This window comes from Bombyx mori, chromosome 21, assembly GCF_030269925.1.
Source record: "Bombyx mori chromosome 21, ASM3026992v2".
Taxonomy (NCBI): Eukaryota; Metazoa; Arthropoda; class Insecta; order Lepidoptera; family Bombycidae; genus Bombyx; species Bombyx mori.
Window position 1 is genome coordinate 13,558,099 of NC_085127.1, and position 15,011 is coordinate 13,573,109.

Genomic DNA, 15,011 nt, shown 5'->3' on the forward strand with positions numbered 1-15,011 from the left:
TGATTTTAGGACTGATTTCTTCCGCAATTTCTTGGGATACCAGAAATTAATTCCTTGATGACACATCCAAAGTGCAACGTAACTGAATGTAATAAGCCAAGTTTACGTGCCAGCTACTGGACTGAGTGCAGTGTCAAGAGAAATGGGCGATTGTGTTCTATACGGAATATTTTGTAGGTGATATAGAAAGAATACCGACAAATGGCAATTTGGGATGTGCAATCTTCCGAATGTGCCCATAGACTTAATTGAGACAGAGAAGAGGATGTGTTGGCGCTCTGTATAGGCCTTGTATGCACGTGCACGCAAGTATACGCATCGTACGCACGTGCACGCACGTATACGCATCGTACGCACGTGCACGCACGTATACGCATCGTACGTATGTGCAAGCACGTGTACGGACGTGCGGCAAATCCGTTCTCCCCGACAAGCTGATATTTGTCGCCGCTACACATACATTTTGAGTCACAAAAACCAAGACAAATATAATTAATTATACATTATTGAAATTCTTAAATACCAAGCTAGATTGCATCAAGTGTGAAATTACTGTTTAATGTTTCTTATAATAGCGAATAGGTGTATTTTATATTTTACTAAGTAAGCATTTTACTAAATAAGATCTAATTTTCATAACTTACAAGGCATCGAGTGTCGCCACGCCGTTTAGTCAAGCGATAAATAAAGTAATTTAAATTAAATAATATTTTCCAACTTCTGGTACCGGCAGAGTTCGTCATTACTTTATTAATCACAGATCATGTTATTTATTCGCTAAGCGCCTATTAAATGAAGTCCAAATATAATTCGGATAGAACGCTCCACATACGTTACTCAGAAGCATACTACACAAAACGTATATAATACGTAACCCGTAAAATGAGTCAAGTATAAAATGCGAGTCAAAAAAATCATTAAAAAATATATGTACGTATTTTGTCAATTATTATTTTTCATTTTTCTTTGTCTAATACATGTCTCTGTGGTTGATTAATTGATGCTAGAACGGTTCTTCTGTAAATAAAACAAATGATTTTTCTGTTTAGCTCAAGACTGGGTGTTAAGGTATGTTTGTGGACAGATGATGACATTCCAGTTTTGTACGCATTCATTGCGCGTCCATTATATAACTCGACTTATGCGCGCGGAACTAGTTGACGCGCCTCAGGTATGTGAGGGGTGGGACGGAGAGGCGGGGGCGCTTGCTGTCATTACTGATATGAGATTTGATACTATGACGGACGAAATCATTATAAACTCACAAGACGATTTTGAATCAAGTGATTCAGAGAATATGTCAAGAGTAATTTCATATAAGTATATATTAAGTAAATAATTTCATATATCATTAAAATATGATTATAAATTTCATACACTTAATTTGTTTTTGATTTATTTTACTGTTAATTACAATATAATTAGATAGGTACAATATAAACTTCTAAAAGTTCAATTGTTTATTTATTATTCCATTTATTCATTTATTTATTTAGTCATCACTGTCTAATCTCATGTGCGTCACGAGCAGTAGGCGACCCGCCCCCTCACCTCTGTCGCCACCTAAGGCGTGGCCAACTAGTTCCGCGCGCACTATAGGTAATGAAATAACTAAAATTATATACCTTAAAAATGTATACAATCTATTACAACAATGTTCGCAATTTATAAAGGGTCACTATGTGACCATAGATATTATACATATAAACATATAAAAAAAGTTGCATTGCACGTATTACACAAAGTACTAAATATTAAATGATTTTATACAATATCCGCTCACCTGTTCATTCCTCGTCCGTGAATCTGGTCGGCTGGTTGGAGTTCCTCTGTCTGATCCTGGAGATCACCACGTAGACGACCCCAGAGAGCGCCAGCAACAAGGGCACCCCGAGGCCGATGGATATGATCATTATCACGAACAGCGAGAATGTTTCTAGGGGCGGGCTGCCGTAGCCCATCGTGAACGACCTTCGCAAGACAAATCCTAAATGAACCTTACGCTTAAGGGAATCTATATATTAATACGTAAAGCGAAAACTTTGTATCCCTTTTTACGAAAATTGCGCGGACGGAGAAGTATGAAATTTCCCATACTTATAGAGAATATAGAGGAGTGCAGATTTTTTTTTTTAATTATGCATTAATAATGGGCACATTAAATCAATAAAAAATACATTACACACACTACCATATATTTGACACACATGCATATAATTTTATATACTTTTGTTATTGTTTGAAGTCTGTGGTCAAATTGAGAATAGGTTAATACTGTTTATCTTTAATATTATTTGTCTATGGTGCGGTTTTGGCGAAATCTGTAACTAGAACGATAATAATGTTCAAACTTATAATTTCAATCAATTATTAGTCGAATTTCGACCACTCCGGGACAACTATAGTAAAATTATTTTGTCCGTACAGTTTGGGTCATAAAACATAGCCCGGCTAGGGCGGTGAGCATGTTGCGCGGGCGCAACGGCATTATCGATAAGTTCTCTGAATTTCTTTAGTGACACAATGGTTACTCCTTTGTTTTGTATCAAAACGGCAGAGTTTATTCAAAATAATATTTGCACGTGTTGTTATCAACAATATGTTAAAAATTTTCACTGAAATAAGAATAGATCCCGAAAAGTTACAAAGTGTTAATTTCTGCCGTTCTTGTTAACTTGCTGCGGCGATATGTGGTGTAAGTGTTCGATTAGTGATTTTTTCTTTCATTTTTATCACTAACCCAAAAAATGACAAAACTAAATACACTATCGATAACGCTTATCGACAACAATAATGCGCATCACTATGCCCGTCCATAAGGCTCGTGAGTGGAAGAGAGAGCGAAATACTCGCTTCACCGCTCCGATTTTTTATGACCCAAACTGCACGGACAAAATAATTCTCCTATAGTAAAGTTAATTTTCTATAATAACCAAATATGATAATTACCAGGAGGTAAAGTTGTGTTGTCTGTAGAACTGGTCCCCGGTGAGGCCGATCGACACGAACACGTCTTGCACCAGGAGAGATTCCGTCTCGAAGTCGCGGAAGAAACGCTCCAGCGTGCTGCGCTCCGGCACGGCGCTCCTGCATAACGAGCGCGAGTGAGACCGTCTGCAGCATGCTATCTCACTCTCTTACTGAGTGCGCGCGTATAGAACACATGAAGCACGGTGCTCCTACACAACGGGCGCGAGTGAGACCGTCTGGAGCGTGCTGTCTCGCTCTCAAGGAGTGCGCGCGTTTATAGTTTTTAAGAACACATGAAGCACGGCGCTCCTGCACAACGGGCGCGAGTGAGACCGCCTGTAGCATGCCGTCTCGCTCTCTCACAGGGTACACGTATGACCCATGTCGCAGACCACTATCCTGAGTGTGCTACGATGCAACAGTCTGTTCCGGTTTGAACGTGACGTAGCAGTATGTCTGCGTGCTGCTGCGACCACAGACGCTAACGTTGTGTCATCACGCCCTCTAGAATAAACTGGAACCGCAATGTAGGCAGATCCGACCGCGTAATAAGAAGTGGGGGGAAAAGTCGTTTTATTTGACTTTTTTTATTTATTTATTTTTTATTGCTTAGATGGGTGGACGAGCTCACAGCCCACCTGGTGTTAAGTGGTTACTGGAGCCCATAGACATCCACAACGTAAATGCGCCACCCACCTTGAGATATAAGTTCTTAGGTCTCAAGTAAGTTACAACGGCTGCCCTACCCTTCTAACCGAAACGCATTACTGCTTCACGGCAGAAATAGGCGGGGCGGTGGTGCCTACCCGTGCGGACTCACAAGAGGTCCTACCACCAGTAAAAAGAACTCAAAGACTCAAAGAAATACGAGTATTTTCGTCGGTTTTCGCGATTCGTAAACACAATTAAAATTATAGGGTTTAATCTCGCGTTTTATATTTTTATCGTATTATTTCAGACGTGTTGATATTTTATTCATTTTTTTTTCTACCTATCTGATAGCCTTGAGAGGCTATTTCAGCGTAACCTTAACTAGTAGGTGAGCTCACGGGGCTCAAACCTGACGACGTTGCTAACACGAACCCTAGCAAGAGCCGTGCTTCGCAGAATCTACCAGCGGATTGGAAACACAATCCACTGAGAAGATCCGGCGAGAAACTGAGTGGGCTGTGTCTGAGGGTTGTTCATTCATCGATATTTGAGTATATAACTGAAGTTAGTATACCACGGAGACAATGGAATCTGAACTTTGCAGCTGACGCATCAAGGTGATTAACCCTTTGATACCCATGTAGGTCACCGGTGCCCTACGTGGCGCACTCAAGTAATTATATCGATTTCTGTCTTCGACTTTCTTAATAAAGCGCCGGCGTATCTAGTGGACTCTGGGAAAGATGAATCCTAATGATACTGAGAATGAATCAATTTCTAAAACATACATTAAAAACAAAATAAAGTAATCCAGGCGCCTTGGCCACAGATGACGACATAATTACTTGAGTGCGCCGCGTAGGACACCGGTGACCTACACGGCATCATTGCTATACGGACTCTCGGTCTGGGGAAACTTTTTTTTTTAAGATTGAAGGATTACTGGTGGCCCGGAGGCCTTTCCAGTTTCACCAGGACAAGTGGACGAGCAAAGGCTCAGCCAGGAGGGGTGGGATTTGCTAACAGCGGCCCGAGCGCCTCCAAGACCTAACAACTCAAAAGCAGCTGCTTCGCGAATGAAAGTTCTCACTTCTTGAGCGGGGAGACTCGGACGGAGGTGGACGAGGAGACCTCGCGCTTCGGTTCGGTGTAGCCCACGGGCCGGAACTGGATGTAGCCGCCGTCGTCCTTCACGTACGACTCTGGCGTCTTTATCTCGATGATCTGTCAATGAAAGCTCCTTTTGTAGCTACCGCCGCCTCACGAGCAAGGTGAATGTTAAAGTTAAAGCCTGCGTTGTGTAACGATTGTCTTGCTGTTTAGGGGCCTGAACATGTGAGTTTTTTACTGCATATACTCAGCACTGCAACATTTTTTTTAACGTATATAGTACCTACTTGTGGAGAGTACTTAAAGGTAGTCAGCAGCTTGGCTCTGCCCCTGGCATTGCTGAAGTTCATGGGTGACGGTAGCCACTCAACTTGTTAATCTCAAGGCATAGATATATTACGTCAGATCATGAGTAAAGAGTCTAAAGAATTAGAGACAGAATCCCTTGTTTCTTCAGGACTACAACAGCTCCTTTTGTAGGCAGCGGCGGTAACCACCCACCATCAGGTGGGCCGTATGCTCGGATGCCTACAAGGGCAATAAAAAAAAAGCTCCATTCATGCAGCATCATCATGGAGACATGAGCGATAATATAATAAATAATAAATTAATTAAAAAGACCATTACGTTACATTATTTATCCTCTCTTCCACACAATAGTCCTCTTTTATTATATTACTTCAGGTTTATTTTAATATTTTTAATAAAAGGAAATATACCGCTTATTTGAACTACATCGTTTCATTAAATTACAAGAAATGTCATTGGTAGATCACAATGTTTCATCAGTAGACAGTAGATCTTGGTTCTAATCAAGTTGGCCACCCATGAACTAGGCTATTAACAAAAGTTGTTGAGGAAACTACCCTAAATTTACCTCAAAAACTCCTGGAGTGTGCTCGTCGTCGAGACTCTTCCTCATGGTGTAGTGCATGGTCTCCCCCCATCCGTCGGTGCTGACCAACAGCATGTGCAGGGCGAAACGGGACGAGTTGTAGTCCTTCGAAGTAGTGATGTTGACGAGGCCAACGTCCACGAGGGTCGAGTTTGCTGTGTGTATGAGACGGGGCAGTTCGGCCGCGTAGTCGTAGAACGGGATGAGATCCAACTGCGGGGTTTTGTGGAGATGCGCCAATTTATTAATGACTTTGAAAAGACCTAGGTCTTAAGATAATACTTTTAGTCTGGTATCATTCAGTCTTTGGGTTCACGTCTGAAGATGGATCACAAAGGTCATGTTATCGTATCCATGGTCCCCGGGCGGAGATCGGACCAGGGGTGAGAGAGTGCAAGGAGAGTAGTTTGGTGAGTAGAAAATACTTCTAAATCAGCTAGGCCTAGTGTTTATCTAATAACGAAAAGAAATCAACAAAGAATCAATATATTTATAACAAAACAACAAAAAAAGTATTAATATAATAAAAAGTATAATTTTTTATCGAATTTTTTTATTTTTAGTTTTTGGAATAGTGATTTGTCGATAAAAATCGACACATTTTACCCCCCCCCCCTTAAGTCTCCGACATTGGTGCACGGACACATTGTATACACCTCCGGCAGGAGTATCGTACCAGTTCAAAATTACAATCGAGTCTATGTACTATCAACAACAAAAATCTTTTATTTTTCCAACCAATACCAATGTAAGTTACATCATAATATGAATAGATAATTATCAAACAGTATTTAAGAGGCGCGCGCACTATCTTCTCTGATAACTGCCAATACTGTAGACTTGCTCCAGTTTCCTTATCTTATTATATAAAGCGAATATTGTTTACAATTTATTATATATTGCATCGATTAGGTAATCAAAGTTCAATTCGACATTCTCGGTCGCCTCAAGGAACATAAGAAATATTAACATTCTTTAATTAAATAAAAACGTGATCTGATAACACTTTTTTTATCGACTGCTATTAATAAAAATTGTGTGGATTGAGAGCGGCCTATGTCCAGCAGTGGACGACTGTGGGCTTTTGATGATAATGATGATGATGATTAATAAAAATTAAATAATAGAGTATTAAACGGTAGGCAGCGGCTTGGCTCTGCCTCTGGCATTGCTGAAGTCCATGGGCGACGGTAACCCCTCACCATCAGGTGGGCCGTATGCTCGTCGACCGACAAGGGAAAAAAACAAAACGCCTACTACTAGGTTAAATAAATATACAAGTGACAAATTGTTTTGAAATCATAGTAATTGATCTCACCGAAACGTCACGAGTCGGAAATATAATAATTAGAATCAAGTTTACAATCCGCCCACAATAGTAACGCCTACAAATCCTAAGGGGTTTCATTTTATTCATTCGCAATGCAAATCATAATATACACGTGTTTAGAAAAAAATAAGTTACTTCCCAAATGATTCGCGGCCCCCGCGGTCCCGTCACTAGTTACGAGCACCCCGCTTGTATAAATTATATAAGAAACTAAACAGTGAAAAGTCTTGTCCTAATACCTCATTTGCAAAATACGCAACAACAAAAAAAAAAAAAAGTGATGGATAACGACTTAAGTAACATTAAGACATTGTTTTGATTATTATTTTAAACGATAAAATGTTGCCAGTCAGTCAGTCGGAATGAGACTGTCGGTTTACCCTGTCATTGTGAAAATTATTTATTTAGAGTTTCAATAAATATTATTCAAAAGGTTTTATTAACTTATTGCAACCGAATATGAATGATAGTGAAACTGCCGCTCAGCCATCCCTGGCGCCGTCATATATTACCTTGACATCCACGACGCCAGCTCGCCAGCTGTGCTTATATTGACCGTGGACTCGAACCATCACCTCCTTGTCGGAGAGCACGCTGTCGACCAGGGTCCACGACATATACTTGAGAGACATCGGCCTCTGTTCGCACTGCGGGCTGATGTGGCCCTTATCCTCCACATCATTGTATTCGTAGAGCTGAAAATTTAGAATTATTTGCTAAATCTCGATCAGCGAATCGAAAGATCGTGTGAGTCTGTCACATATCCTACCGTCTGTTCCTGTCATAAAGGGGTTCTAGTGTTAGAGTTTAGCTGGGAATCGATTTACACCAACTGCTGCTAAAGTAGTTAGGGTGACTAAGCACTCGTTTTTTTTACCTATTCGTATGGTATGCTATTCTATGATAGCCTAAGGGGCTATTCCAGCTACGATCGGACTGGTGAGCTCACGGGCTCAACCTGAGAGAATTTACTGACACTAGCCCTAGCAAGACTCGAGTTTGGTTTTCCTACCTAAGCTGATAGTCTTGAGAGACTATTTCAGCGTAGCCTTAACAAGTAGGTGAGCTCAAGGGGCTCAAACCTGACGAGGTTGCTAACACTAACAGCAAGAGCAATGCTTCACAGAATCTACCACCGGATCGGAAACGCGACCCGCTGAGCAGATCCGGCTGATTCGAGTAATAATCACGTATCTAATACAAACAAAGTCATTGTTCTTTTTATGTTTGGCTAATGAAACCCGGTCAAGCTTCGTTGTAATGAGCACTAATTGTGTGAGTACCATTGTTTCTCGAAACCACTCACGCGCCGCCTATCCTAATTTTACGGTACCAAGACAGATATTTTTTCTAGTGCCAAACAATAACTGTACCCAGTTTCATGACAATCAAATGAATGGTTTAGCAACACATAGAGGGCACTTACATATATGCAAACATATTTTTTTGTACAGATATGATGAAGGTTGATCCGGTTACATGTGACCTAGATGATTTACTAGCACATATGACTATGAATTCCGTAAAACATGTACTTGTGTCACGGTTTGCAGATATCAATGTGACAAACGAGAATGACTCACAAAATAGTCGCTTTTTCGATATCATTTTAATCATTATTGAATCGGTAATTAAGTGTTGTTTAATCAGTTGTCATTCATTGTCTTCATTTTTGATGTTTTGTTTAAGTAATTTTATTGTGTTTTAGCTGGGAAAACGTTCCAGAAAATATGGTATGGTATCAACGAAAATTGCATGCTAAATTACTGCAATGTCAATTCGGTAATTTTTTTTATTTATTAATTTCAGTTTGAAAGCTGTTTTGAGTTTTTTTTTAATATGGAAGAATTATTGTTGTCACGGAGGTCTTTAAAGTTCATCCAGGATGAGTGGACGAGCACGGGCTCATCCGGAAAGGGGCTACAGTGACCTTCCAGGGACCCGAAACATGAATTACCTATTACAATTAAAGGGGTGTGGGGTATAGGAAGTGTGAGTGTAGTCTTCACAACCATCGACTTTAGATACTGAACTTCAAATTTTTTTTATGAGGCCGTAAATAATTTAACACTGAATTCCTCGAGCGAAATATTCTCTGAGTGTTATTGGTTTGTATATCTGTGGAAAGTTTACTAGTTTATAAATATTTTTCTTTTATTGTTTCGTTGTCTTGCTATTATTTATTTTTCTATCTGACACAAAATTAATTAATATGTAATTTACGATTAATTTCTATAAGTTTACATTATGTTACCAGTGTGCTTAGTGCGGGTTTTTTAATTTCGCGTAAAAGTTAACTCTAATTTGTATGGAGTTGGAATAGCTTCCCTTCGTTTGACGTCAGGGGCGCTGTTCCAACTCCATACAAATTGGAGTTAACTTTTACGTGATCGAGAAGTTACAAAAACTCGCCGAGAGACCTCACCTTGTCTATGGCAATAGCGAAGCAATACTTTGGTGTTTCGGACAACAAAAACTTCACCGGCACTTGTCTGTCCCATTTCACTTGCATCGTCGAGTTCAGTTCGGTTAGTGCAAACACCACAGTAGGGATCCCACCTGTGAAGTCCCATAGCTGGTGGATGCTGTCCTTGGAGCTGTCAGCCTTTATATAAACTAAAGTGTTTGCTGACGTACATTCGGCGCATCCCGGATTTAATTTCGCTGTTATCTGGAAATATGTAATGTCTATTAGGTGATTACGATTTATAATGCGGTAAATGTAATACTAATCTATTTTTTGCCTATTTGGGGCTCTTTTTTCGAATCGCTTACTAGATACTAGCGCCAGGGAGCGGACATCTATCTATTTATGTAAGATTTCCCGTGAACTCTTTAGTTTAGTCCCGGTAGTTCTTTTTGACGTTCAACAAGTATGTACTTTCATTTATGTTGAATATTTTTTATTTATTTGATTTGATAACGCAGTGATTACAGCAAATAGAAGGTTGTTACTAAAGACCCCGCTAAATGACACCACTGCCCTTTACTCTTCGTCCAAGCTACTGAATCCCACTCTAAGCCACGGCTGACACTAAAACCGACACATGCCACCACATGAACTCTTAATCGACGCAGTCGTTGGCGTAAGCGACTCTACAGTTAGATAGGACTTCCAAGCGATACAGGTATTGAGGGATACTCCATTATGCTAGTACCAGCTTGCCAGGTCGGAATGCGATACATCCGTCAATCAATCAATCTTTAATATCAGTTTTGCGGCGCATTAGGTTATGTTATCTCGCTGGGCCAGCTGATCGTCGAATCGGATCATCGAGGAAGGTTGACAGGAAAACGAAGAACGAAAATCGGGAACTTAACATATTCGGGCTTAACATCATCACTACTAGATAGGAATTATATGAGAGTTCTACTCTTATAGACGGAATGCTGATGAAACCGTACCACTAGATTCGATGAATTGTACTTGGTTTTATTTTGCAAGTCTCTCAGAGAGCCATTAAAAGAAGACTTTTCATTTGTTTATTACGACAATTTTAATTTCTTTTGAATGCCTCAAATTGAGTAATACTATTTCGTAACTAATCAAAGACATGACGAAGGCACAAAAAATGTTGCATAGCATAGATAGCTTAGCACTGTTTCTGTTGATTCAAACTACAACATAGTCATTGAAAACGTGACTAATCACGCATGAACTGGATAAGCCAGCGTTAGCGACCGGAAAAATTATACTCAATGTTAGAAATTCTAAAACATGGTACTTAAATAAATTTGTGATTCAATTGTAAAAGTGTTTTATATTTTAAACATATCTTTTTTACAGACTACATTTGCAGCTGTCGCTGTCGCCTTGACTTTGTTCATTTGCGCAATTAAACGAAAACTTGAGACTTTAAAGTGGCATTGAAAGCAATTGTCTATAAGTAAAATAAATACATTGGTGCATTTAACAAGGCACCAATGTGTGTATTTTGTAAGTTTATTATACATAATGTAGAGTAAAAAATGCATGAACATACTACTACATATATACTACTAGTTCAATGTCCATATGCCTGCTTTATGTAAATCCTCCTGGGAATTGTGATTATCCAATCACAATACATGAATTACACTTTACAATGAACTACATTTGGCAATGACAAAAGGTCTGAGATTGAGAAACAAGATAAGAATCGGTTGGACAATTCTATTAGAACTATGTTCAGATAATGCAGAGGAAGTAGTAGTTGTTTGAGATGGTTGGGAACTTACACTCAGATCCTCTAATCTCTTAGTTAAAAGGTTATTCAAATCCATTTGCAAAATAATTAATTTCAATTTGGACATTTTTGAATAGGATAGAAGAGTCTAAAAGAGGGAACAGGCATGTGGGGGCACTTGAAACCCTAAAATTATAAAGGAATAAGGAAAAATTTGCTGATTCTGGAGACGAGTTCATGTACGAAATCTCATTGGGGGCATTTCTAGTAAAATGAAATAAGGTACCCATCACGTTTAATTCTACTTTTTTAGAAAGGAGCTCGCGATGAGACTTTGTATGTCAAACTTTCGTAATATTTATTCCTATCGTAGCATGTAATTTCCTGTATTCCTACAGGAAATAAAGATTACATTCATTTGATAAATAATTCATGCAAAAAAAGGGGAGGAAAAAACAATAAAAAAAAGTAATGTTTTAAACAAAAATCAATTAATTACCACTCGATCTTGTCCACACACTATAGATATCGCGCTACTCAACAATAAAATTAAGAAATTCATTGTTATCACAAAAGGGAAATAATTTACACGAATACTTTTCTGTTATTGATCTCGACCGTGTCTTGAAGTACGTAAACAAAAGATAAAAAGCAGCTGGCACGCGCGCTTATGCCTTCGACATAGTGCTATGACGAATGAAATACACGATAATTCACTTTGTCATTGCAATATTTAACTTTCACAATACTTTAGCACAGATCGGTCGTTGGCTCGAATTGTCTTTGTAGAGTATACAAGCACTACGTTATTTAGTTGTAATTAATTTATGACATCTAAATTACTTGATTCCGATAAATAATATACAGATTAATACATTATTTACAAAGAATACAACTGCGATAAATTAAGAAGCGGGAATTTCAAAAAACTTGCGTATATTATGCGCCACATCGGACATTGTACCTACCGAAAGTGCATCGGAAGGAATTCCACCAGCAACTTTGTACCTACTTAATCCTGTAATATCCCAGCAATATTTCAACTGGATAAAAATGTGCTCAAGTGAGTTCTGAGTTCAGTTACAAATGTTCTGTCTACGACTGTTCCTTTCCATAATCTAAAACGATATTTAGAAAAATACAACCAAATTATTTAGGATTTTTACAATTTACGGAGTATCAAAATGTATCAAATCCAAATAAGAATCAGGTCCTAACAACCCTTGTGTGCAGGAGTGCATTCTTTTTTTTTTTTTTTTTTTTTTATTGCCCTTGTAGGCAGACGAGCATACGGCCCACCTGATGGTGAGTGGTTACCGTCGCCCATGGACTTCAGCAATGCCAGGGGCAGAGCCAAGCCGCTGCCTACCGCTTAATACTCTCCACAAGCCTCGTTTGAAGAAGGACATGTCATAGCGCTCAGGAAACACCGTGGAGGGGAGCTCATTCCATAGCCGGATGGTACGTGGCAAAAAAGATCTCTGGAAACGCACTGTGGATGACCGCAGTGGCTCCAGGTAGTATGGATGAACTCTACTCCGGTGGCGGGCGGTGCGATGGTAAAAACGAGATGCCGGTATCATCTCGAACAATTCCTCAGAGCACTCCCCATGGAACATACGGTACAAAATACAGAGGGAACCGAAGTCCCTCCGCAGACCCAGAGGCTCCAAACGATCCGTGAGAATGGGATTATCGACAATCCGAACGGCCCTCCTCTGTATGGAGTCAAATGGAAGAAGCTGGTATTTGGGAGCCCCGGCCCAGAGATGGGAGCAGTACTCCACGCGAGGCCGGACTTGTGCTTTATAAAGCAAAAGCCTTTGTCCAGGCGTGAAGTACCGCTTCGCTCTGTTGAGGACTCCCAGCATTTTGGACGCCAACTTGGCTTTGCCTTCCAAATGACTCCGAAACTGGACATCGCTCGAAATGTCGACCCCAAGTATCCCAATACTCTCGGAAGGTTGCAGGGATACTCCTTGGAATTGCGGCGCCATGACAAAGGGGTCCTTCTTCGCAGTGAACGCGCAAACTTGTGTCTTTATCGGGTTGAATTGAACCAAGTTCAATTCACCCCATTCGGAGACTCGCCCCAGAGAGTTCTCCACTTCAGACACAAGTTTTGATCGTCTCTCTTGCACCGCGCTCCGAGAGAGACTCTGATGGCCGATATATCGCGCATCCCCCGTGCTGTCATCCGCATAGCAATGCATGCCATCAATAGACAGCATGTCATTGATATACAGGATGAAAAGCGTGGGGGAGAGCACCGAACCTTGTGGAACGCCAGCGTTAATGGTCATGGTATCAGAGCAGTCACCGTCTACAACGACCGTGATGCTCCGCCCATCCAAAAAGCTAGCGATCCACTTGCAGAGTCCCTCGGGGATTCCGTAAGATGGTAGCTTCGATAGAAGTGCCCTATGCCAGACCCTGTCGAAGGCCTTCGCGATATCAAGGCTCACAGCAAGAGCCTCGCCCTTGCTCTCCAAGGCTTCAGCCCACCTGTGAGTAAGGTATACAAGAAGATCGCCAGCTGAGCGACCGTGACGGAAACCGTACTGTCGGTCACTGATCAGCTGGCGATCCTCAAGATACTTCAGGAGTTGTGTATTTATTATTCGCTCCATCACCTTGGAAAGCAAGGAAGTTATCGCGATAGGCCTATAGCTCGACGGGTCCGACCGGTCACCCTTCTTGGGGATAGGGTGGACGTGGGCGGTCTTCCATGAAGACGGAACCCTGTTAGCGCAATAAGAGAGGCGATACAAACGCGTTAGCGCAGGTGTCAGCTCAGGGGCGCACGTTTTCAGAACCACTGCGGGGATGCCGTCTGGCCCACTCGACTTATGGACGTCCAGGAGTCGGAGCTCCCGCCTAACTGCACACTGTGTGAAGCAGATATCCGGCAGGGAGCTATCACACCGGGGGATGTTCGGTGGTGTGGCACCCCCGTCGTCCACAGTCGAGTTCGAGGCGAAGAGTTTGACCAGAAGGTCAGCCTTCTCTTTCGCGCTGTGGGCCAGAGTGTCATCGGACTTGCGCAGTGGTGGGAGACTAGACCTACAAAAGTTTCCTTCTGCAGCTTTGGCGAGCGACCAAAAAGCACGGCTCCCGGAGGGATAGCTCTTTAATCGCTCGCCAACTCTAGCAACGTGCTCCGCCTTCGCCTTGGCAATTACCTTCTTGTAGGACCTGGAAGCGGCGTTATATTTCCGCCTTTCCCCTGAGATGTTATTCTAAAGTGAATCTTGGTAATGTTGTCCGACAGTCATGGAATTACACCGAATATTCACGGGCAATATGCACCCGGGCAAATACTTGATGAGCATGCATTGTCATTCAAAATATTTTTCATTTGTTATCATTATAAACATTCAGAAATCTAGACATCAGTTTTCCCGTGACAATTTATTTCGTTGTGTTCCTATTTTCATACAGATACATTTTTCAGTGATTGTGTACTAAGGAAAATATTAGGTATTAGGAGACAGAGTCATCTCTCAAATATCTTGTGTTCTGCAATGCCAAATACCACATTAAAATGCTATTCTTACCGGTGATAAGGCGTATTGCGCTTGTACGAGTAAAACTTATTTTTGCCACAAAAATGTTTTGTATTCTGGTTAAAGGCATGGGCAGCAATTATGCTATCAAAAGACACTTCGACTTCATTCGCCAGTTGGCGATTTCTATACCAACAACACCCGGGCGGAATGAAGGTCGTTCACCCATTTAGTGCACAAAAATACTGTTTGCGTGACAGACTAGTAATTAGCTATGCGGGATACAGGTTTCGTTTTACGATAGTACAATAGTTTATCCCAGTTTTTTACTGGTGGTAGGACCTCTTGTGAGTTCGCGCGGGTAGGTACCACCGCCCTGCCTA

At 41.0% G+C, this 15,011-nt stretch overlaps 1 protein-coding gene and 1 long non-coding RNA gene across 2 annotated transcripts; one reads left to right on the top strand and one right to left on the bottom strand.

Moving 5' to 3' along the window:
- Positions 1-952: 952 nt before the first annotated feature.
- On the bottom strand, positions 953-12,092 carry LOC101737943 (glycosylated lysosomal membrane protein B). The gene is made up of 8 exons (XM_038018465.2): positions 11,622-12,092; positions 9,382-9,627; positions 7,469-7,651; positions 5,609-5,839; positions 4,712-4,845; positions 2,950-3,087; positions 1,784-1,971; positions 953-1,593 (listed from the first exon to the last, which is right to left on the bottom strand). Exons 1-7 carry the CDS (start codon positions 11,682-11,684, stop codon positions 1,788-1,790), a joined length of 1,179 nt encoding a protein of 392 aa, XP_037874393.1. The 5' UTR covers positions 11,685-12,092; the 3' UTR covers positions 953-1,593; positions 1,784-1,787.
- Positions 8,496-9,119, top strand: LOC134200899 (uncharacterized). The gene is made up of 3 exons (XR_009976008.1): positions 8,496-8,583; positions 8,665-8,689; positions 8,766-9,119. It is a non-coding gene; the product is annotated as an uncharacterized LOC134200899 (long non-coding RNA).
- Positions 12,093-15,011: the final 2,919 nt, after the last annotated feature.